We start from the raw sequence: 23,473 nt of genomic DNA on the forward strand, positions 1-23,473 counted from the left end.
ATTTCAGAGCCCAGAAATCCCTTTATGGAATGGAGGCCAAACCTGTCTCTGGGTGGAGTGGGATGAATTAGGGGCATGAATGCAGCCCATGGACCACAAGCTTGTCTCCAGGACAGTCAGAGAGCCTATTACCTGAGGACTGAGTCTTTCAGAAGAACTGAGGTGACAATGATGGAGCTGGAAGTGTACAAATACTTTAATGTGTGTACTCTTTAGATTCAGGTGTTGCTTCAGTGTGAGAAGATCTGTAATCTCACATCTTGGGAGGGTGAAAAACAATGGCAGACTCTGAAGCAGCTGAGTTTTGCATGCTATTTCTCTTATGAAGAGTTTCAGATGATCTCATAGGTCTTGCATCTAGCACCTGCTAAACCTTTGGTACTTTTTTTTTTTAATTCCTAGTAAAAGTGCAATTATCCGTGGTATTTTGAAATGCTTTCTGCCCCTTGAGGAAACAACCTTGTCTTCAGGGGAAAAAGATGGGCTTACAAGAGTAAAAGCAGTGGTTCATCCTGCTGATCTCGGTCTTGTCTGTTTTACCAGTACGTCGGCAGAAGTTGGCAAAGCGTGTTAGCCATGATGGGGCTGGGAAGACGAAGGTTGGACAGCTCAGGTTATGTGAGATGGTGGAGAAAGAAATTAGATTAGTTCAGGAAGGATATAGTTGTCTTCCAAGGACTGCTAGAAAGCATTGCATGTGACACATATCATCCCTTCTAATTCTTAAATATTTAGTTCATGGAGTTGAATGTTCTTATGGATCCTGGTCCATTCTCACAGATCCAGGTCATTGCCTGAGCAATTCTGGCAAATTTACGTAGCAGCCTGGCTGGTAGTTACAGAGCCTTTCTGGTTGTACTCTTTAGGAAGGATGGCGAACGCTTTACTTGAATGCTGGGCTTTATAATTTCTTGGTGGGAGCATCTCTTCTTGAAATGTTTAGTTATGTTACGGTAAATTAATAATTGACTGCTGTTTTGCTTGAAAGCTTGCTAACATCCCGTTTGTCTGTTTCTGTAGCTTACTGGAGGTTTTGGCTGTGTGTCAGCGTTGTGTATGAGCTCTTCCTCATCTTTATACTCTTTCAGGTAAGTAACTTGGACCTCTAGTTATTAAGTGCGAGTTTAATGTGAATATAAAATCCTTTGTGGCATTCTTTAGGATTCTTGCTGACTACAGGAGATGCTTTTCAATTTTTTTAAATCGAATCATTGTGCTATTTAGTGAGACTTCTAGGTTGAGGAGAAATTGCAATATTGTGAAAATATTTCACCTTGTCTAACCTCCAGTTAGTCTCAGCCTAGGTTAGACAGAGCGGTGAAGTGTTCTTAAATGAGTTGATAAGAAGTCAGGTTTCTTGTTTAGATCAAATGGTCAGGAGTCAGTGCTTCACATGTTTAGTCCCTGCACTGCTGGACTTAACGTGACTTGCTGAAGTTGCGTACCAGCTGTTAGTTTCTTAGATCCTAGAGATTGTGGAGTGAATTCAACTTGTTTAAGCTTTTGAAATACTTTTTACCTTGAATGATAGGTGCTTTGAATGTTTGGGGTTTTTTGCAATAAACCAAAACTTCATACACAACTTTGTGTAGTTGCAGCAAACTGAGGATGATCTTTTACTAGAAAGACATGCTATTGGTACTTCCAAATAAAGCACATTATTTTTAACCGTATTCTTGTCCTTCAGTAAATTGAGAATTTTCCCCTGGCTTTTACAATTCTATGACTTCTCAGAAATGCAACAGTTGAAGTAAAATATTTTGGAATAAACAAGAGCAGTAAACCTGATGCTATTAACAAAGCCATTGTGTTCCTATATGTATACTTCCACCACTGCAAATCAAGTTTGAGTCCCAAGAAAGAGCTCGAGATTTTGAAGGGCGCTCATCCTTTCCTCAGTTACTCAATCCAATTATTGCAGTCATCTCCTCAGGCAACAGGACGATTTGAAACCAAAAGCAAATGTAGAGGTGTTAAACTGTGAGAGGTAACTGTCCTGTTCTGTCAGACAGCTGGCTACTTTTCAGACTGAAATTCCAATTAGAGTCCCCAGTTGCTCATTTTCAGACAGGCCCTTCTTGCGGACTTCTTAGTAACGTTTGGTGCTCTGTATTTTAAAAGGCTTGTGCAAATACCATCACATACTGATCAGGTAGCTTTAAAAAATAATTTTAGATGATGGAAGGATGAGGAACATGTTGTGTTTTTTTTAAAAAAAAAAAAAAGTTTTGCCTCTGGAGGCCAAGTGACCTTGAAGAGGTGGGGCTGGAATTCAAATGTATCAGGATCTGTCATCTGTCTTCTGTTGGAATAGGGCATTTGCTTTGCAAACAAATTTTTAATATCGATCGAACCCTTTCCAGCTAATCAAAAATTTCCTTTGGCTCCAGCTTTTCTTGTTCTGCTTCGCTTTCCTGGACCCTCCCCAAAACTCAGTGCCAAGCTCTCTTAAGAACACAAAACACAAAGCAATGTCGGTTCCTGTCCCGTTGGCCTAACTTGGGAGTTCAGAGTAAATCCTTATGCAGGGCCCTGATGTCTCATTAGGGTTTCTTTCAGGCTGCCTGTCCAGCTTGGAGGAAGTGGAGTTCTGGCGCTTGCACAGGCATGAACAGGTCTGTCTTGCCTTTTTTGTTGTTATTCCTCACCACTGAGGAATACTTACTCAGTTCCAATTTATTCTTATGTTGTTTCTATTTCATGTCATCCTGTTTTTTTTCCAGGCATCCTTGTAAATGATACTCCTGACTAGCTGCTGTCAGACTGAATGATATGCTTCATTTTTATTTGATAGTACTGTTGTAGTTCAGAATTCTAATAGAAAAGCCTGGAATTGCTTTGTTTTCCTCTGGCGGTATGTTATGTTACCAGCCTTTTAGTGGTTCAGGACACTCATTAGCTGTTGCTCAGCTCTTTACTAAAAACACATTATTACTTTGTACAGATTTAAATTAGGTTAAAATTATGCTGAGTCTCTAAGTGACTAAACTTCCTTAAAAGCAAATACAGGCTTGCTCATAGTTGAAACTCGTCTTACAGTTAATGTGACTATAGTGATTTTATTCTATAATTTTATTATTATCACTATTAACTAATTTTGGCCTTGCCCTACTTTTACTGTCTGCTAGTCTGTCATAGATGTCACGGTTCTGCTGTTGTAAAACATTGACCACAACAGTGAGCAGTTTCATTGGGAAATACTTATTCAGCAAATGTGTGTCTAAGTTACTAGTAAATTAGTTCAAGATTTGGTCACTGTTTATAACTAATATTTTGATAATTTCTTCCTTGCTGTTTGCTTCAAGTTTATCACCCATGCTGCTTCAGATAAGTGAGACCTTCTTTGAAATGACTGTTTATTCAACAGGCTGCACTAATTTTTTTCTGCTGTGAAATGCAGTGCAGTTCTTGACTTTCTGTAGCTGAAGTGAGCAGAGCACACATGCACGAGTAATCCTGCTAACAGTGCACCTAGTCAGTGTGCTCAATCTGCTGATGTTTGCACGTGCGGGATTTCACTCGAGCTCTGTGTTTGAAGTGCTGCTGGATCTTTCCCATGCTAGGAAACTAGAAGGTCACTAACGCAGGAGATGCAACCGTTAAACAAGCTTTTCCTGAGTTACTGGCTGCTTTTTCTTTACCCTCGCCAAGCCTGAGGAGGAGAGAGGAAGGGCAAAAGAGTCAGTGGGAAGGATGAATTGTGTGCCAGTTTGAGTGCTAAGCTTTTGGGAGGCAGGAGGCATAGAGGAGTCACTTATGAAACAGTTAAGGATCTCTGATTTTTCATCTTTAAGAAGTCCAAAGTTCATTCTGTAGTCATTTTTTTTCTTTAATATTTAGCATCAGAGGCTCAAAGTCAGGTGTATATGCTGTGTGATGCTTTGAGGTCTGGATATATTTCAAGAATTGTTCTACAACAGATTTGAAAAAACTCCACCATTTGAAGATACGATGTTGATCTTAATTAACTTTGTACTTCTCTGGGCATTAATACTTATTAAGAGGGAGACACGTGGTTTGTGTTCCTTTTGCAGACTGTACAGGATGGCAGACAGTTTATGAAGTACATTGATCCACACTTAGGTGTTCCTTTGCCAGAAAGAGACTACGGTGGCAACTGCCTTATTTATGATCCTGGCAATGCAACTGATCCATTTCACAACGTCTGGGTAAGAAACAAATAAAGTTACTTGGTAATGAGTTTGAGTATTTTTTGGTAAACGATTGCTTAATTGAACTCTTCAAAGTGCAGTTGTGAGTCTTTGAGTGTTGAATCAGAAAATGGGTCATGACTGACTCTTTAGCTTCTATATTTCTCTTCCCTTGACCTTTCCTGTCGATCAGATGGAGATGTGTCTCTTTGTATCCTAATTACATTGCCCAGGAGAGAGCGTAAACAGTTTAATAACTCTTGTTTCTCAGATTATTGATGTGAACCTTTTCCCCTAGGAGTTTGGATTTATTTGTGTGCTTAAAGAATCTCCTACTCACAGTCACCTTGAGGCACAAAGTTCCAAAGTTGCATGTTGCCAAGCAACCTGTATGTTGCACTTTTCCAGATACCAGAAACTGTCAGGTTATTGTTTCTCACTGGCAAACAGAAGACTTGAAATTCAAAGGCAAAGGAATTATGATTATTTACAACTCCCTTATTGCCTGAAGCTGTAAGTGCTTGTGTAGGGAGGAGCACTGAATCCTTTGGGTCTACCCTATAAGCCTTCAGTGCATCAGGAACTGGAATAACTGAGAGCAATTACAGCTGTCCTTTTCTAGTCTTGTACCAAAACGAGGAGGAAGAAAGGCACTCTTTGCCCAAGGATTTATGGTTGCAGGACTGATAAGATTTAAGAAGCTCTGCTAGATACAAGACTGGGGATCTGATGAAGAAATGCATGTTCTGTTTCTGTCCCCAAGGAAGGTGACATTTAGTATTAAAAAGGTAGTCTCTGCTTTATCAATACAATCCTAATTCCAGTTTCTGCCCCTTAAAATTTGTTGTTGACTTTGCTTTGAAGATAGCTTGTTTGTTCACTGTACTTGAGAACAAAGAAACTCATAAACTTCATCTAGTATTTATATGTGAAACAACTGAAGTTTATTGCTGCGTTTTTCTTGGGGAAAAAATTAGCCTTAAGAGTAGGTTATTGTTTGTAGTGAAAAGTGACCTACACTCTCTTCTTGGTTTATAGGACAAACTGGATGGATTTGTTCCTGCTCACTTTTTTGGCTGGTACCTGAAAGTAAGAATGGGTCTTCTGTTACATTTCTGTTACAGTACTATTCTATTTTTAAAGCTTCACTGCTTCTGTTTTAGTGATGCCGGTCTTTCTGATCAATTATATTAGGCAGTCATCTGTGAACTAGACTAAGTGTTTGTAATACAGGGAAGGCTTTTGGTTTGTGTTTTGTTTTGTTGTTTTTTTTTTTTTCCTCCTGACTGTGTTACATCACCTCATTTCTTTCCAAAGTAACATTACATTGATGAGCTCCCTCCTCCACCATAATTCATTCTGAGGTCAGATCAATAAAAGTAAAAACCTTTGCTCCTGTAGTAAGATAAATGCTTGAATGACCTTTGAATGTAGAGTATGGGGAAGACGGCCTTCAGAGAAGGCAGTGAAAGTCTGCTGTTACCCAAACACAGATGCATGATGATCTACTATTACTGTTATAAGGCAGGCCTTTCCCAGTGGCTTCCAAATTGGGATTTTTAAATAATTAAATTGATAGTTGTTTAAATCTTGTTACTTTTTAGTCAATATCAACCAACTATGGAAGGAATTCCAGTTGTGCTTGTCTCTGGCAGAACACATTCAACACGTTTTGCTGAATACTGTGGTCTAAATATTGGCTTTTTTTTTTTAACCTGAGCAAACTTAATAGCTAACTTTATTTTTCCCTGCAGACCTTGTTTGGTTTTTTTAACCTACAAGACCACCGCAAATAATAAACTGAAAAAGCTCAGGCCATTTTAAAAATAAGCTACCACTGTTGTATTGTTTTTCCATTTCAAAACTGCAGATGTATTCCTATGAGTGTTTTGGTTTGGTCTTTTTTTTTTTTTTTTTTCCCCCCCCCTCCATAATCAAAAGATGAGTATGCTAGGCATGGGGGGACTTTGGCTTCAGATCAACTTGTTGGTGACTTGCTCTATAGTATACAGAATTGTAAATTTGGAGAAACTTGGATCTTCTTCATCCAAGAGAATTACATTAGAAACTTAAATATCAAAACAGCATTTCAGCTACGTTCTGTATTTATTTTTACAAATAATGTCATACTGAGGAACAAATGCCTAAAAAGTGAGAGCCTGGTAACAAGACATGAGGTGAGTAGTAACACATTCCTGAGGAACTAGAATGGGATAGAATTCAATATGCTGGTCTACTCAATCAAGCTATTATCTGTCTTGGTCTGGAAGAAGCCTGGTTTTTATTAAAGAGACAGTTCCTGCAGAAATGGTTGAGATCATACGTCAGCCTGTCACCCTGCAGTCTGGTTTGAAGAGCCCAGCATACTCCACGACGTGTTTGTTTCTGTGCTGCTAAGCATGAAGGAAACTGTCTGCTATATTTCTTATTTGTCAGTTAACATATTTTTCTATAAAAAGCTGGAAGCTGAGTGTGTTGGCTTTGTAAACAGATGAGCCTGTGTTTGGGTTTTTCCTCCTCTTGTTTTTTTGTCTGGTTCGAGTAGCAGACTTAAGCTATATCTCAAAGCGCCAGAATGGCAATATCAAGAATAAATGCGCCTCGTTCATCAGAAATTACTGTGGGCCTCCCTGTTTTCTTTGAAGTCATTTAGGTCACATGTTGTCAGACAAACAAGTGATAATGCACCTCATATATTTTTCCATCTTCTGGTTGAGGCAGTCAAGGCTAAGCTACATTTACTTTTGCAGAATCAGTATTAGTGCATTTGGGGTTGCCACCTTCCATCTAGGCGCCCTGCTGAGGATACAGCAGACCAGATGCACAGACTCTCTGCTCTTACCCACTTACAAACATGAAATAAAGTGTTACCACAAATCTCTTCTCTTGTTTTGACAGTAGGCTGAGAGGATATGTATGTTCTAGGACTGCAGCTCAGCTGAATGCTTCTGCTGAATGTGGAAGAAGATGCTGCTCTTTATTGCTCACCTTGACAAGCTGCTAGCTGGTATAAAGTAGACTCAGGTGTCCCAGCACAGTCAGGGCTGAGATTTAGTGCAGGTGGCTTTTTTAAAGTTTGCATTAAGGAGGCTCCGAAAAGCCTTTTTTGAGCAGCATTAGAATGATGCTACCTGTGGTGGCAAAGCAGCCAGTAATTTCATTCATTTAACTAATTTCCTTCCTACTGAATCCTATCTTACCTGCCTTTGTTCTTTCATGTAATGATACTAATGCCGTCACCTATACTCTTCAGTGCCTTTCTTGTCTGTTGTGCTGCATACTTGATAAGTTTAGAGGTCTGTGAGCATTTGGCTTCACTCAGCTATCACATCATAAAAATTAAGATTATTGTGAGTTTCCTGATCCTTTTCTGGATACTGGAGATGAGATATTCCACTGTAGAAATAACTGGTAAACAAAGCACACCATGAGTGTGTTCTGAGTCCAGAAGTTTTGAAATTAGGAAAAAAAGGTAATAGTTTTTCATACACTGTTGCAAAACTAAATCTGAGCGGTGTCTCTACAGTATTTATGGACTTCTCCTTTATTTAGATTTCTAAAGGGCCTTAGTGTAAGTGGCATCTGGTTCTACTCAGTCTGGTGTGCAAGTATTCATTTTTGTAATGGTTTTTAGTATGTTGTGCAACTATTGTGGATATTTGAAAGACTTTTCTCCCTTTATGCAGACATTGATGATTCGAGACTGGTGGATGTGTATGATCATCAGTGTAATGTTTGAGTTTCTGGAGTACAGTCTGGAACACCAGCTTCCAAACTTCAGTGAATGTTGGTGGGATCATGTATGTACTGCATAGATCATGATATATTTGTCTAAATGGAAGTATGTATTTCAAAGGGAGGGGGTAGGAAGTGGTGAGAACTAAATTATATGGTGTGCATGGGGCCAAGGATGGATATATGACTGCTGCAGCTCAGGAGCAGTGGTGCTTCTCCATGTTGAGTTTGTAATATGTTTGTCTCTGTTTGTATAATTTTGTGGGTTTTCGAACTATTGCACATGGTTAAATATTTATTTTGGTTCATTTCACACCAGAGAAAGAATCTAAAGCTTTACCTGAACATTTTCAAATATTTGATACAGACCATAAAATCTGAAATTAAGAGAAAGGTAAAAATTTGTGTATAAAGTTTCAGATGGTAATTTTTCTTGCCTGTTAAAAAAACCCCCACAGACTAAGTGCAGTTTGTGTCCAGCTCTTCCTTGTGTGCAAACCTATCGTGACTGTTTTCTGAAAACAGTAAATATTACTGTGTTAGAATTTCTGGTGTGGTTTATAAAAAAGTTTTAAGAGATAAACATGTGACCTCACTGGAAAGCTGTATGGTCTTTGTACGTGGTAGTCTGTAACTGTTCTTGTCCTAAAATGCTGCTTGTGTGTATTTTTTCAAGCCAGAGGGACTGCTGTGATCTAGTTTCTCTGTGGAAAAAACAAGCTCTATAGCTTAAAGTGATACTTTTTTTTTTTAAAAAAAAAATTATTTTCCTATGAAATGTAAATTGGTTACCAGAGTGATCAAAATTATCTACGTTCAGGGCACACAGCTACGGCTCTTATTTTGGCTTGTTTTTATTCTTACAATACAAGCTCTTTCCCAAGCTTGTAATGATTTGCTATGTGGTTGTCTTTATAAAAGTAAATGCATTATGTATAAAGACATCAAGCAAAGCTATTTTTCCTTCAAAAAAAACTTCTTATGAAATTAACACTCTGTGTTCTGCTTCTTTGAATGCAGAGGACAGCCAGGTTTTTTTCAGCTCAAGAGCTCCATCTCCAGAATTAACGCTTGGCAATAAGACAGAGCATGAGGAGAAATCACTTGTTTAATTTCACATCTTGAGCCTGGGGTCTCTTTTAGTCATTTCTTTAGGAGGCAGCCTAAAGCTTAAAGAGTATGTGGAGTTATTTGGCATAGCAAAATCCAACCCGTAAGAACATGTTTGGATTTTTTTTTTTTTGGTGTGTTTCTAAGGTTCTCAGTTAACTGAGTGGAGTGGAGCTGATAGTAAGTAGGAAGAGGTCTGTTCTGTAGCGGAATGAATACAGCAAAAGAGAATCTATAGCCACCATCTGTAGAACACTTTTGCTTTATTTGAGTAGGCTAAGGCAGCTGAGATTCTTCCCCCTGACAGTTCATGCACCTCTCCTCTCTGGGAATGTTGAATCCTTCTGGCTGAGAGTGTCTGCATGTATGTGTACCTACAGTATCTTCCATTTTACAAGCTTCAGTGTTTCTTCTCCAGCATCACTGTGTTTTCTCCTTTCAGTGGATAATGGATGTCATCTTATGTAATGGATTAGGAATTTACTGTGGGATGAAGACTCTGTCTTGGCTTTCTTTGAAAACATACAAATGGCAAGGACTTTGGAACATTCCTACATACAAGTAAGTTGGTGTAGAAAGTTAACTCCACAAGTAGTAGCACAGTGCAAAGTTTGGACCCATGTTAAAGATCTTGGTTGTTGAAGGGTTGTTCTGTTAGGGTTAACGTGAACTAAAGAATTCATGTGTGTTTAGATGACTCAAGTATCTAGTAACTTATTACTGCATGGAAGCTTGTTTATGAGAGTTTTATTTAACTTGCGAATGAAATTGTTGAAAATATACCTGTCTGTCATGAGCATTGCCTGACGACTAGAAACGAGGGCATCTTATGGAAATTAGCTTATTTAATGAAATTGTTAAAGGAGATGTGGGAATCCAAGTTGGGATCTTACTCTTTTATTCACAGCAATGATCTGTTTGGTCCTTGTGCCAATAATGCATTCCCTAGTAATCAGAACTTCTTAGTAATTGGGACGCTGAAACTGAAAATTTAATAAATCCCTTGTAGTCTTGTACCAGTAATGAACTGTCCTTTTCCGTAGCGTGTCTTTGCTGAGCAAAGCAGAACTGAGGAACTGCTTACTACAATGCCTGTAGTATATTAAAGTTTAAAATCATAGTCCAAATAACAGGCTTCTCTAACTCAATGTTAATCTCATTAAGTAGTAATTTTGATGGAGTCAACGGAGGCATTTTGCATATGTGAATTGGTGTCTCAAATGGAAATGTTAGTACATGTCCCATGTGCTGTTTCTTAAAATTGCAATAATGTATTCTGCTTTTTTTTAGAGGTAAAATGAAGAGAATTGTCTTCCAGTTCACCCCGTATAGCTGGGTCAAGTTTGAGTGGAAGCCAGCATCCAGCTTACGCAGATGGCTAGCAGTTTGTGGCATAATTTTCGTAGTAAGGAAACTTCTCTGTCTTGTCTCTTCTGTGTGGTTTGATTCAATGTTTTGTAACACTCAAGCAACTGCACAAATGGTAACTTAGGCTGAAGCTCTGACATGGTGATGTTTCTTTAGTTTAGGCTGGAAGAGATCACTTCCAAATCCTGCAGAAAAGGTGTCTATTTCCGTGTCTCTGCTACAGTTTACAGATTCATTGTATAAATATTTGTTCTTGCTTGCTGAACAATGTTGATTGCATTGTCAGCAATATAAACTGTGATCTACACATAATTCAGCAAGTAAGGAGTACTACCAAAAACATTGGCTTTGGATGAAAATGCCATCTTTCCTCTCAGTCTTAAGCAGATACATATTGCATTACAGCTGGAGAGGACTGTAACCAAAGCCTCAGGCTTCTATGTTAGCTCTGAGCAGCACAGCTCCAGAGGCACACAGTTTTGCCTCAGGTAGTATTTTTATGGAGACATAATTAATTCAATTATCCTAGATTTTTCTTTTTTTATGTTTCACTGAACACATAGCATGTGATGGTGTTAACAGTATCCAGCTTGACCAGTTCAGGTAAACTAGCTCCCCCATTCAGTCAAAAGAGAAAGTTGACTTCTGCAGGATTCATAACAAATTGACAGTCTGCCTCCTTCATCTAGCCATCTGAGTGGCTGAATTTGTATTATGGGAATGCATCATCTTGAATTCATAACTTCTATTTCAGTCACAGGTATCGCACACACATCACTGATAAGGAGTGATATGGAACCTGGCAGTTTAAGTGCTTTTTTCCCCACTTATGCCTCTTGTCAGCTGGGGGACCTGAGCCTTTGTGCTGTCCACAGGATGTCACTTGGCTCTGTTCTGAGCAACTCAAACTTGCTTCAGCTCAGCAACTGAGAAGTTTAACTAAAACAACCCTTGTGCCACTTGTAGTGGTTCCAGAGACAATGGGCACTGACCAGTTTCTGTATTACTGCTATGGTACAGGATAAAACTCTCTGTATTTTTTAACAGTTGCTAGAACAGCGTACCTTTAAGCATCTTGAAATATCTGGAATATGAAATCTGGTGGTGGTTTATTTTGGGGTCTGTCCAGTGAAGTTCCCTATTATGGTTTGCTGAGTGGGACAAATTGGTCAGCTTGGAAGCCACCACCACCTCTCTCTCTCTCATAATAACATTGCATTTCATGCTGATGTCAAAATGCAGACCTGAGTATGCTTCAGGAACAATGTGCCGTTTGTAAGTAAGCAAGCAGCGCATAGCAGTGCCAGCGATGAGTGCCAGGCGGTTTGCAAACTCAGTCAGTTGAATACAAGTTCACATCACCTGATTTCCGCTACATAAAACACTTGCCAAGTTCACACAGCACAACAGACTTGCTGAGGTTCCTGTAGTTTATGGGAGAAATAAACGTGCCTGTATAAAGAAAATACATGTTTCTCCAAATGGATGCTGCGTGCATGCTCCCAGGCTTGCACCCTGAAGAAACTGGGTTTTGGGTGCTGGAGCAGATTTTGCAACTGAGAGATTCCGTTGAATTTATATTAGTCTCTGGCATAGTAATGTTTCTTTTAGCAAAGCCTAGCTTCGGCTGACAGTTTATAAGCAGCTTCAGGTGTTGGCTCACTCTTTTGGATTAAACAATGCTTAATGCCATTTGTTATCATTTCTTTTGAAGGGAGAAACTTGTGTCTACTTGCTCACTTAATCACATTGCCAGGGCAGCTCACTTGAGAACATTTTGCTATAAATGTATAACTGGTTCTCCTAAGTTGGCTTTAGGCAGTGGCGTTTGTGTAACTGGGTAAAAGAATGAACCAAACAAAAAAACCCAGGATGTACTGCTTATGCCTCTTGTTATTTTGGGGTTCCCTCAGTCAGATTTTAAGTGATAGTGAAAGGACAAGTTGCGTTTAGGATTTGTTATCAGTAGTCCTGCAGGAACTTCAAACTCCTGATAAACTCGTTCAAAATTAGGGGCAGTGCTTGTCCAGGTTTCTGTTGTGTGTTTTTTTTAATAGCTCTTCCAACACACAGAAAATTTTTAAAAACTCAGCTGTTCTTGGTCATTATTGCAACTGATGATGGTGTGCTCAGTAATACTGAGTAGGACTTTGTGGAGTTAGAGAGATGGTGGGGGGAGTCATGCAGGGAGAGAGGGAGATTCCAGGCTTCATTCAGTGAAGTCTTCTGAATGTAATTAAAATGTCCTTTCTCTCAGTTTTTATTGGCAGAGCTGAACACATTTTACTTGAAGTTTGTCCTTTGGATGCCACCAGAACACTACTTGGTCCTGTTACGACTTGTCTTTTTTGTCAATGTGGGAGGTGTGGCTATGAGGGAGATCTACGACTTCATGGACGACCCGTAAGCCAGTCCTCTTGTGTATATACCATGTCAAGCTTCACTTGGCTTTGTTTTGAATTTTCTCCAGCTTGTTAGCATCCATCTCGGGGCAATAGTTCAGCTTGTCAGGGACAAAAAGACCTAATCCCAAAGCATCTGCTTTGTGCTCTTTTGTTTTGGAGGTAAAATTCTTGCTACATCTGGTTAGAGAACAGCTGTTGTTAAGGGCATTCTATGTGTGCTGTTTTTAACCTCAGTTTTTAATAAATGATCGCTCTTGAGAATGTAATGCGTAAATTAGCTGGAGTGCCACTGGCTTGTGGGCAGAGGAGTACTGAACTCCACTTTCAGATTGATAGCCAGGAACTACAGTCCTTAGATGTACCTTCTAAGGACAACAGGGCCCAAACTAAAAAAATAAAGCCACTTCTTTTCTTGAGCTATCTTCCAGCTGGTGTCTGGTCCTCTGGAGCTCTCGTGGCATCCTCTTGCAGATCAGAGGACCCTTTATAGCAAAGTGTATTAAAGGCGAAGTGCACCCATACACAACAATGCATGTACTTTCAGACTGTTCCTACTTAAGCATCATATTTGTCCTTGCTGCTTTTGTTTCTGCAGACCATGTAAGACCTGAGAAAGCTTTGTTGTCAAAGTCACATTTTCTTTTAAGTTTTAGCAGTAATGTTACAAATTGCCTGAGCCCACATCTTAGGTCTAAGACAACATCTGGCTTCAAGGGATGTTCATTGTCTGTCGCTGACCAACGCAAAAAGTGTCTGTGTTCAGAATTTAGGGTTCCAACATTCTATGAAGATCAGTTTCCCTTGCAAGGCTTTGACTTGAACTGGGAAGAAGGGTCAACCCACATTGCTTAGTCGGATTTCAGGACATTCAGCAGTGGCAGGCTGCCTCTGCCTTTGGTGTCGGACCTACTGGTTTGGGACGTGCCTCCAACTCAAAGGTAAGAAGAGGTCTCTGCCTCTCACTGGTGAGCTCCTCTCCTTAGCACCATTCACAATCTTCTGGTCCTGATGTGTGGGTTGGAAAAACTCCTTTGCCCTCCGTTCAACCACATGGCGCAACATTGAAATTTAGGAGAATCATCAGTCACCGGTGCCTCATTGCTGATTCAGTTTGTTGCCATTCTTTCAATGAGCTGGAGCGGTTCACCCAACAAGCGGAGACTCTCATCCCAAACTGCATGTCTTCATCATTGCCACCACCACCTACTGTTCTGTTTCTCTTAGCGGGTAAGGTGACTACCCCCCCACACTTCTGAGGTTCATGGCTCTGCTTGAGGCACCACAGAGCTGACCTCATCAGATTGTTCATGCAAAATGGCAGAACCTAGCATACGGTCTTACCTGATACCTTCTCTGTGAAGGCTTTTGCAACTGGACTTGGATTCCTTCATGCATTTCAGGTCATCCAAACAGAAATAATCGACCCCCATTTTACCAACTTATCTGGATATATCTTTGCTTGCGCATCATTTTTAACCAAGGAACCGTTTTGGATTCTTCCTGTTGTGTTGTAGGGAGACGCTGCTGGGGAAGAGCAGGCTGTACCAGAGGCTCCCAGCTTAACAGCACATGAGAAACCTTCCTGACCTTTTCCTTTTGGAAACTCACTCAATTTCTTAATGGACAAAGGTTGGAATATTCCATTGACCTTCCTTGACAGAAACATGGCTTTATTCCCTTGTCTGGTAGTGACAGGATTGTCTGAGGTAAACTGATTGGATCTCTTCAGCTAACCTTGCAATGTTTAGTCTAGAAAGTGGTGAAGTTCAAATATGAAGACTCTCTTTTTCTAATTCAGGATTTAATATCTACAAACAATTCTAGGGCTTTGCTTGCAGGAACTTGATCCGAGCATGGGGACAATATAAAGTATCTAGAATTGACATAATCCAAGAAGAGGGGTCATTCTTGAAACTTTTCTCTAGCTCTTACATACCACACTCCTATTGTGATTGACATGCTGCCTCTGAGTTCTTGAGGACTGGCTGTGTGAAATGTTCCTGATCAGAAATATCTTGATGCAAGAGACTGTAGTATTTGACTTTGTAATGTATTCCTGGTTTCTAGTCTTCAAGTCACTTCCAAGGAGTTTGCATTGAGGCCATGAATGTAAATCTCATTCATCAAATAAAAAAAAATAAGAAAAAAGGACTTTTCTTTATAATCTTTTGTGAGTAGAAGGGCAGGAAACCAACTCTCTTCCTTGGCAGCTTTAGGGTCTGCACAGCTCTCTTGTTGGGGATACCTTTAATTCTTTTGTCAGTGTGCAGTCAATAAGCTAGTGAAAGAAAATGACGGCAAATGGGGAAGCAGATCAGCAAAGCAGAAAGCTGACCTAGTCATCTGAACGGCTCGAGTTCATAGCGAGAGATTTGCTGTTTCGTTTTTTCCTCTCTATCCATGTGTTAAGGCTAGTTTCTGTCCATATAATCTGTCATGCCAGATGAAGCACCTGGAGCAGTTTCTGAAGTCCTTTCATCTGAGTTGGTCTAGACAGGATACTTTTTTTAAATGGAATGCACTCATCCCATCTGCATCAGCAATAACCTACACTCGATTTACTGCATCTTCTTTTTCCCAGTGTATTTGGATGATTTTGCGTAGTTTGAACTTACGCATTGGTGTCAAATATGACTCTTGGGCCTCATAGTTTCTTAAATATGTGGTTTGTGTGCTTGACTTGCAATGATTCCCCTGGATTCAGGAGAGGGAAGAGAAGCTCTGTTTGCTTTCCATGCTTAGATCCCTTCACAGATACTGAGAATCCAAGGGGACGCAGTGGAGCAGATGCGTCTGAGCAATAGGAAAACGCCTGCTGAGGGAACGCTGCTCTCCCCAGAAGCTGCTGGCATCTGATGAGAAAAGGGGAAGAGAAACTGGGAGCAAATGTGTAGTCGCAGCTCCCTCTGCCCCAGCGCTGTTGGAGATGCTTGGGGCCTATTCTGATGTGGGCAAACTGGGCAGTATACCAGCTGGAGGTAGCAGGGTGTCAGGCAGGCTTGTTTCTCTGGCTAGCAGAGGGAAGCATTAACAGAGCAGCCATTCTCCAAGGAAATTCTAATCAGGGGTTTGTTAGGTGACTTTTCTTTTGCCCACTGCATGGCAAAACCATCAAGAAAATACAGCCCAAAGAGTTTACGTGCCTACTAAGTATCACAGCATTTCCTAAGTCAGACAGGAGGCTGTACGTCACAGCAGTCAGACCAGACTAGAATTTCCCATTGCCACAATGTCCTACAAGTACTACGGCGGTCATCTTAACATCTCCACCCCTCTCTCCTCAGCCCTCTGTAGGCTTATTATATCGCTTTGCACACCATCTCCTCTGGCCTGCCCCAGTAGTTCTGCAACTTAACAGTGAATTCTTCCTGGATGTGTTTCATTGCACATGTTATGCTGTGGTAGGAATGGAATAACACAGTCAGTTGGACAAAAAAGGACCTGTTAGGAAGAGGTACTTGGGGATACACTATGGTTAAGTCGGAGGGCAAGGCCCTCTGCAGAATAGACGCTCCCCGTGATTAAAGCAGAGACATGTAGAACAAAGGCAGAATAAGGAATAATAGAAGGCAAAAAGAACTGCCACCTTTAAGTTTAGTTGGTGGTGCTTCTGTTTGCATGATTTATCTTGGGTATCTTCAGAGACATAATAATTGGGTAAGGTAGTAGGTTTAGGGCTAACAGGAAGGTGCACCAAAGTGCTCCTTTGTGTGGTTTTTAAGTAAAAGATACAAGCCAAAGGCTGTTGAGAAAAGTTAGATTTGTGTGCTTGTTGATAAACCAGTTGGTGATTATGGTGGTTGAGGGTATTGCTTTTCTCAAGTTCAGTCTTCCTTGATTCAAATCAGTTGGATTTCAGGAAACATTTAATTAAATCATGCCTTTTGGGGAAAAAAAAAAAAAAAAGGAAAAAGTACACACAGCTTCTAGTAGCTTTCTCTTAGTTCTTTCCTCTAATGGGAATAAAATCCCATTTTAGATTTGGAAGATGGATGATGGAAGGACAAAAATCAGTCTATCAAGCGGGAAGTGATGTACTTAACCCTGTGCTGTTGGATAGCACATCTGCATGTACCAGTGGTGCTGCGGTGGGCAGGATTTCGGTGCACTCCAATGCATAAAAAAAGAGCTTGTTTTGCTGCCCGAACAGTATCCCACTGGATTATTGGCATATGAATCATCTGGTCTGTCAAGCTGCAAAAAATGTCCACTCTAGAAAGGACATGAACAGACAAGGTCAAGAAGTGGGGGACCTAACTGGTTTAGATCAAGCAGCTTTCCCAGGTTTCTAGCAATAGGCTATTACCGGTGAGGGTAAAGAGGTTTCCTGAAAGGCAGCCTATAGGTATTTTTGGTTTATGTATTTCCCATGCAGGAATAGGTGACCCAAAAGACGATATATTTCCGATCTCTCCTTCTGCAAGTAGAGCCTCTGAGTAGATATCTTGATTCTGCTGCAATTTAATTTCTAGCATTACTGATTGATGAGTCCTTCACTAGACTTGTACACAACACTGCAGCTTCTCATTGACTTGTCAATGGTACTGCTTAAAAACAAACCCTGGGGATTAAATATTAATCACATATGTGCCTCGAGGTTGTGTTGTGCTAGAAATGAAATTCCGTCCTTGTGTCTTCCAATATCTTGCCTGTTTGTTATTAAGGTTTCTTCTTTTAAAATCTGTTCAGAGATCATTAGTGACAGCTCATTGAATACCTTTTTGGGAAGAGAGGAAATTTCAGAATGCAATTATATAGGGATTAAATATGGTTACGGGAGTGTGACTTGATGTTTGCAGAGGAAATCTAGGAGTAGAGCTCCTATTTCATCCCATGCCCTGAACCTCAGCTGATCTCCAGCTGGTCAGGTAATTGTTTTCGGTGGATTTCCCAATACCCTGAAAATGGGGATACTTCCTTGCATCATATGATGACGAAGTTTAACTTTTCTTGTGTTTTCAGAGCCTCTGAGAGGAAACTTAAGTAACAACAACATGAAAGTCAAGAGCTTCCATAGCCTTAGTACATGCATAACCAAACCAGACTTTTAGAATTATGCAAAGCTGAATGAAATTATTACCCCAGCTGTCTTTCTATGAATATTTCTCTGACTCCTTAATTTTACAGCAATAGCTTTGTTTTATCTGTATGTTTATTTTGCAGGAAGTTCCATAAGAAATTGGGTCAGCAGGCGTGGCTGGTTGCTGCTATTACTGCCACGGAGTTTCTGATTGTCGTGAAGTATGATCCCTACACACTGACGCTTTCTCTTCCTTTCTACATTACCCAGTGCTGGATCTTGGGGATTATACTTGTGCTCACCTGGACAGCCTGGCGTTTCTTCATTCGGTAAGCAGTGTTTGATGTCCTACATTCAGGCCTATCCTGGGTCTTAGGGGGGAAGTTGTTCTGGGCATCCGTTCAATGGCTCATCTTCAAATGTGTGCTGTCATTAGCCTTTACGACTCTTTGGGATGGCGAGAGCTGCAGTGGTTTTGTGTAAGAATTACTAAATAGGGAGTTTTCTGTGCATGATCCTGGCAGTTTTCTTTCTGGAGCAAGCCTTTGGTGGCTTTGGTCTTTGTGAGGCTACTTGTGCTAGTGTTGCTGTAGAAGCAGATGAACAGTCAAGTCCCTGACTGCATCTTGTCTTCCTGGATGAGTGAAGATGGCAGAAGAAGATCAGTGATTTGTTTTTCCTGTGCTCCAAGTTAGACAAGACTAAGATGTTTTACAGCTTCGGTGGAAGAAGAGTCTGCTGTGTTGCAGTTGTCTGTGCTGTCACAGTGTCCGCAACAAGCGAGCAGTTAAACGTGTTTGGTTTGGATGCCACTCTGTGCGAGCAAATGAAAAGCAGCTGCACAAGGCTGAAAGGATTACAGTAGTCGATAGAGGAGGCCCAGTACAACAGCAGCAGTTGCTCTTGTTGAGCCTGTTGTTGTGTTATGCTTCTGAAAGAGGTGATAACAGCCAGACTACTAGCAAGAAACACAAATTTCAAGTGAATCAATGCCATCAGCAATTTTAGAAATTTACAGCCAAAAGACTTAAGTGGGTTAAGTTATCCCAAGGGCACTTGCATCGAGAACAGACTTGCCTTATTGTTTTTATTGTATGTTGAAATTATTTATTCACATCACTGGTTCACATCTGTGTGTTTTTCTTTTTAGTGACATCACTTTGCGATATAAGGAGATAAGGCGACAGAAGCAAGAGCACAAATATGAAAAGGACAAATGCTTGAGCAATGGTGATGGACACTCATCAATACTGGATGAACAAAATGGGAACAAACTAAGGGAGAGGAAACTTTGAGCAACAGGCAAAGGGGGAAAAGGAACTCGTAATGCTCAAGTTGGCCTGGTGGACAGTTTCAACCTTATCCTACCTAACTTGTAATTTTCTTTGTTAGCTTTCCAAAGTGTGAAAATCCTCTCGGGGAAAAGATGTCACTTTGACGTACACACCCTTTCTCCTCGTGCACACCTAGTCAGAGTCGGAGAAAGTCTGTGTTAGAGGGAAGTCAGAACCAACACCATTACAACGAGATGGGATCTTCATTTGGGTATGTTGTGTGTCTTCCATGAAAACAAGGTTTGGAGACAAGGGGCTTTAAAACAAAGCGCAAAGGGAATTTAGCTAATCTATTTCCAGTAAACTGTGAGATCTCGATTTTTTGATGTTTGGGCATTAGGAGCACTTGTTTTGGAGTGTACAGGTACCAGACACAGGAAATTATTTTATTTTTTTTTTCCTACTTGAACTGTGGAGTAAGATTGTGTAAAGTGTTCAGCCACCAATTAACAGAACTGCTGCGAGATAACGTAGATAAACTGAAACTTGTGAACAAGTTGCGTAACTTGCACAGAATGTAATACAGTACACTACTGTTACAGCCCCTGTAGTGCGGGGGTTATTGCCTTTCTCTAAACTGACTTTCGGCATCCTGGAATAGCCTACAATAGTTTTATGTTGTAGCACAGCTCTAGGGAGACAGACAACTTCTCCTTAGCTTGGGGTTTTTTTGTTTTGTTTTGTTTTTTTTTTTTAGTTTTTCTTTTAGTCTTGGTCATCTCTTAAATGTAAGGGAAGGTTAAATAAGAAAGGTCAATCTGCCTTTCCTTTGCTTTGTGGAGTAAAATGTGTTACAAGCAGAAAACTGGGAGTTACTCCATCAATCTTAAGTTATTTGCCTTATTTTCAGCTCTTTTAGTCTGCTTACCAAGAGGATTTCATTCTTGGTGTCTGCTGTACGGGGCACGTCAGGTCCTGCCATCCTTCAGAGCTGCCCTGTTCCTCCCAGGGCAACTCCAGACTGAGCAATCTCCCGAGTCCAACTGGAAAAGGTGTTCTCTGCAGTCACGCACAAAATAGCTGTTAAGGTGCCGCCGACCCTGCCAAAAGAACAAACCGAGGCAAAGTGCATCATTCTTCTCTGAGCACTGTGTAGCAGTGGAGGTCTGCAGGCTAAACTGGACAGCATTTTTGCTGGTGACTCAGCATCTAGGAAAAGAAATTGGAAACCCAGGCTGCATTTTTTTTTCCAGGTCATTATTCCAAAATGTAAGTGCTACACTAAGCATCAATTCTGTAACCTCTGCTCTAAGCCTTTGCCTTGGTGTCTAAGGCACTGACATAACCATAACCATATCACTTTTTAAATATTGTGATCTAATCTGGCTGTTAAAGGGTGTTTTTCAGGGGAGTGTTTGTCCTCAAGAAAATGACATAAATGCCACCAGTAAAATTTCAAGAGTGCTACCCCAGACTTTTTAAGTGGTAGGAGACTTGCACAGAGCTGCTGACTAGCAAACATCTGCATTTTTGTTCCGTTTTGGTCTTGTACGTGAATGACAACCAAAATCTGCATTTCTCCGATGTTTACAGAGTGACCCAAATACTTTCCACCCATAAAGAATGGGCACTTAGCAGTAAGGCAGTCTTCAATTAATTGAGCAGTTTGGTTGCATCTGAGGCAGAGTTTATGGGCGGGGGGTGCCCCAGCTGCTTAGCAGATGCAGAGGAGGGTGACCAGTACAAGAGATAGCATCAGGCTTCTTTCTGGAGTGTGTACAACGTACTGTGGATAGTTGCTCAGCGGCTGCTCTTAAGTGGTAGTATTTTGCTGCTGTGAGGTAGTGAAGAATGCCTGGCTGTGTAACTAGATGCTGACAAGTTTGTGAATAGGCAGAGAGTGCTGAGTTGAGCAAGTATTTATTTCTATGCCTTTCCACCCAGAGTCGTTCTAGTTCCAGCTTTAGACCAGTCTTATGAACCGTTAACCGATTGTTTGGTAGCTCGTACCAGTGTGTTGTGCTTGTGTAGTCCCAGCTGAGCAAGGCTCAGGTCAGTGTATCTCCATTCTGTTTGTGCTGATGAACACTGTGCCCCCCCCTCCAATCTCTTGGCAATACAACCCCCTGGGTCTGTCTCACGATTCGGGCGGCAGAAGGCACCCCTGGGGAGGGTCTGTCACTGTACCTCCTTGTCCCCTCCCTGCCAGAGACCCACTACTGATGGACATTTGAAACAACTGGTGATGAATACCTCGTGTTCTTCTGTGTATGTTCCCTCGTAAGGATTCTGGAGCTTTGGCCTAATACATAAAACACTGACTTGTTTGTCTACATCCATCTAAACAGCTTTTATGGTTAGTCTGGATAACTGAACCAGTGTAATAAAGCGATGTTTGCTGGTGTGTTCTTTGTTACGACGTGTGCCTGCTCATGGTATATCTCTCTTGTCACCTCGCAAGTGGAACTGGGAGGGTAAGGGGACTTGGTCTGAATTCCCCTTTGGTAGAAAGGCTGTCAGATGCGGTGGTGCTGTCCTTAATGGATGGTTGGCCTTAAGGTAATGAACTTGTCCAGATTTTCAGAGAAACGGATGTTACAAGCCCTTGGTGTGCTGCTGTAATTTGGAAATGCTGCTTGCAGTACATTTACAAGGGTGGTCTTTAAAGTGGACTTGGGCTGTGCACAATGTGTGGAGTAACTTTGTAGTCTCAGTGCTTCCCTTACAGACGAATGTCTGGCTTTGCAGGTGGGCTCTAATCATTGCAATCTTGCCTGGTTTTAGGAATCCTTTGTGATCATCTCTTGGAGAAGTACTCAAAAGCAACCTCGTATGGAGATGATGAAAGGACAGCTGATAAGCCTCACTTAAGTAACGTTTGGGGTGGCATAAAATGAGACCATCCCTATGGAGATGAAAGAGGCAGCAGTCTCCCACTTCTATACACATCCGTATCTTGCTGCGCGTTTTCTTAGCTTACCGTCTTTGTCAGAAAACTGGAACAATAGATCTTCCTCGTGTGGCTATGCCCTAATATTTGTAGTGGGATTTACCAGAGGTAAGTTGTTGGCTTTCAAAAGGAAAAATGCAGGGGAATGCTTGGGTGGGTGAGAATGTGCTGAGCTAATGCTGTTGTGGGTGGCTTTTTTTTTTTGTTGCAAGTGGTGTCTCTTTGTTTTGGAAGCAAGCTAGCAGGGATTTGACATCTCTTTGAGGTGTATAGTTTTGACATCCCTCAAGCCCAGTTGTGCGGACTGTCGTATTTGTTAAGGCAACATTTTAGGTGATGGCTCCGAGTTGTTAATACCTGGGTAACTGCCTCTGAGGAGACCACCTGCCTGCACCCTCATTTCTGTCCCAGCTTGCAGGCGATGCCGTCGTGCTCCGCAGCCCATCACCGCCTGCCCCTTGCTGTACACACAGGGCTGTGGTGGACGCAGCCGTCGGGTCGGTAGCAGAGGGGCTGCCCAGAAAGCCTGGGTGTTGCGGCACGGAGGAGCTGACCCTGCGTGGTGGCAGGTGTGCCTTGCTGGGTGAGGATTCGCGGGGAAGCGGCTGCTTCGCAGCACCCCGAGTTAGTCAGCAGCCAGCTTCACCTCATTGTTCGGGGGGCACTCGCAGTCCCCGCTGCGGGCCTTACCGTGAGCATCTGCTGACTTGGGCAGTCGGAAGGCAGCCAACGACCTGCTCCCGGTGGTCTCTCAAGCTCCAGTTATCACCCGTTTGTGGGTCCATCGTGCCACCCTTTCCCCTCCCCTGTGCTCCCCCCGGTCGCTATTCGGGCTGTCTGTTGTGCTGGGAGGAGGCAGCAATAGCAGCCAGGGCTGCAGAAAGAATGCTTTGCCTTTTTTTTTTTATTTTCCTTGTGAATTTTTGGTCCTACTGCTTGCCTGAAAGGGCCTGTATGATGCTTTTGGAATCATCACCTTCTGACACAAGTGTTGCTGGGGAGCTTTTCCAGGAGTATTTTGACCAAGAATAAATAGCTTTCCTGTGTAGTGGGCTGGCTGAACGTGCCACCAGAAGCAGAAGCCAGCCGAGGTCCCTCCGCTACTTCCCTGTGGTGGTAAAAAAAAAACAAACCAACCAAAGAACAAAAAAAAACCCAAAACCCCCATGAGGAGTACGTGGGCTGAACTGCTCATGCGTCGGTCATTGGAAGGGGTGGTTTGTCGGTCTGCATCGTTGAGCCGCTGTTAAACTTAATTACCCTCACGGTTACCTCGGGCCTGACCTAAGCACGAGGGCGATAACAAACTCATGCCATCCATGGCGAGATGAAACTGATGTTCAGCAGATTAGTTGGTGTTGGTATAAGGTTGGGTAAATCTTCAGAGGCCAAACTGGCGCCTTTGGAGATGACCAAAACCGAGCCAGACCCAGTCCCGTTGCAAACATCTCTCGGCAGGT

General features: G+C 41.7%; 1 protein-coding gene across 1 annotated transcript in view; it reads left to right on the forward strand.

Moving 5' to 3' along the window:
* The window catches only part of PTDSS2 (phosphatidylserine synthase 2), a 41,172-nt gene extending 21,736 nt beyond the window's left edge, over positions 1 to 19,436 (forward strand). Inside the window, exons 4-12 of the mRNA XM_009703519.1 lie at positions 1,021 to 1,088; positions 4,035 to 4,169; positions 5,190 to 5,240; positions 7,838 to 7,951; positions 9,439 to 9,557; positions 10,287 to 10,401; positions 12,622 to 12,767; positions 17,933 to 18,118; positions 18,940 to 19,436. Of these exons, the coding sequence (XP_009701821.1) occupies positions 1,021 to 1,088; positions 4,035 to 4,169; positions 5,190 to 5,240; positions 7,838 to 7,951; positions 9,439 to 9,557; positions 10,287 to 10,401; positions 12,622 to 12,767; positions 17,933 to 18,118; positions 18,940 to 19,084 (1,079 nt within the window). The 3' untranslated portion in view covers positions 19,085 to 19,436. The remainder of the gene's footprint in view (positions 1 to 1,020; positions 1,089 to 4,034; positions 4,170 to 5,189; positions 5,241 to 7,837; positions 7,952 to 9,438; positions 9,558 to 10,286; positions 10,402 to 12,621; positions 12,768 to 17,932; positions 18,119 to 18,939) is intronic.
* Positions 19,437 to 23,473: the final 4,037 nt, after the last annotated feature.

The sequence above is a fragment of the Cariama cristata genome, unplaced genomic scaffold, assembly GCF_000690535.1.
Source record: "Cariama cristata isolate BGI_N322 unplaced genomic scaffold, ASM69053v1 scaffold20057, whole genome shotgun sequence".
NCBI classification, from domain to species: domain Eukaryota; kingdom Metazoa; phylum Chordata; class Aves; order Cariamiformes; family Cariamidae; genus Cariama; species Cariama cristata.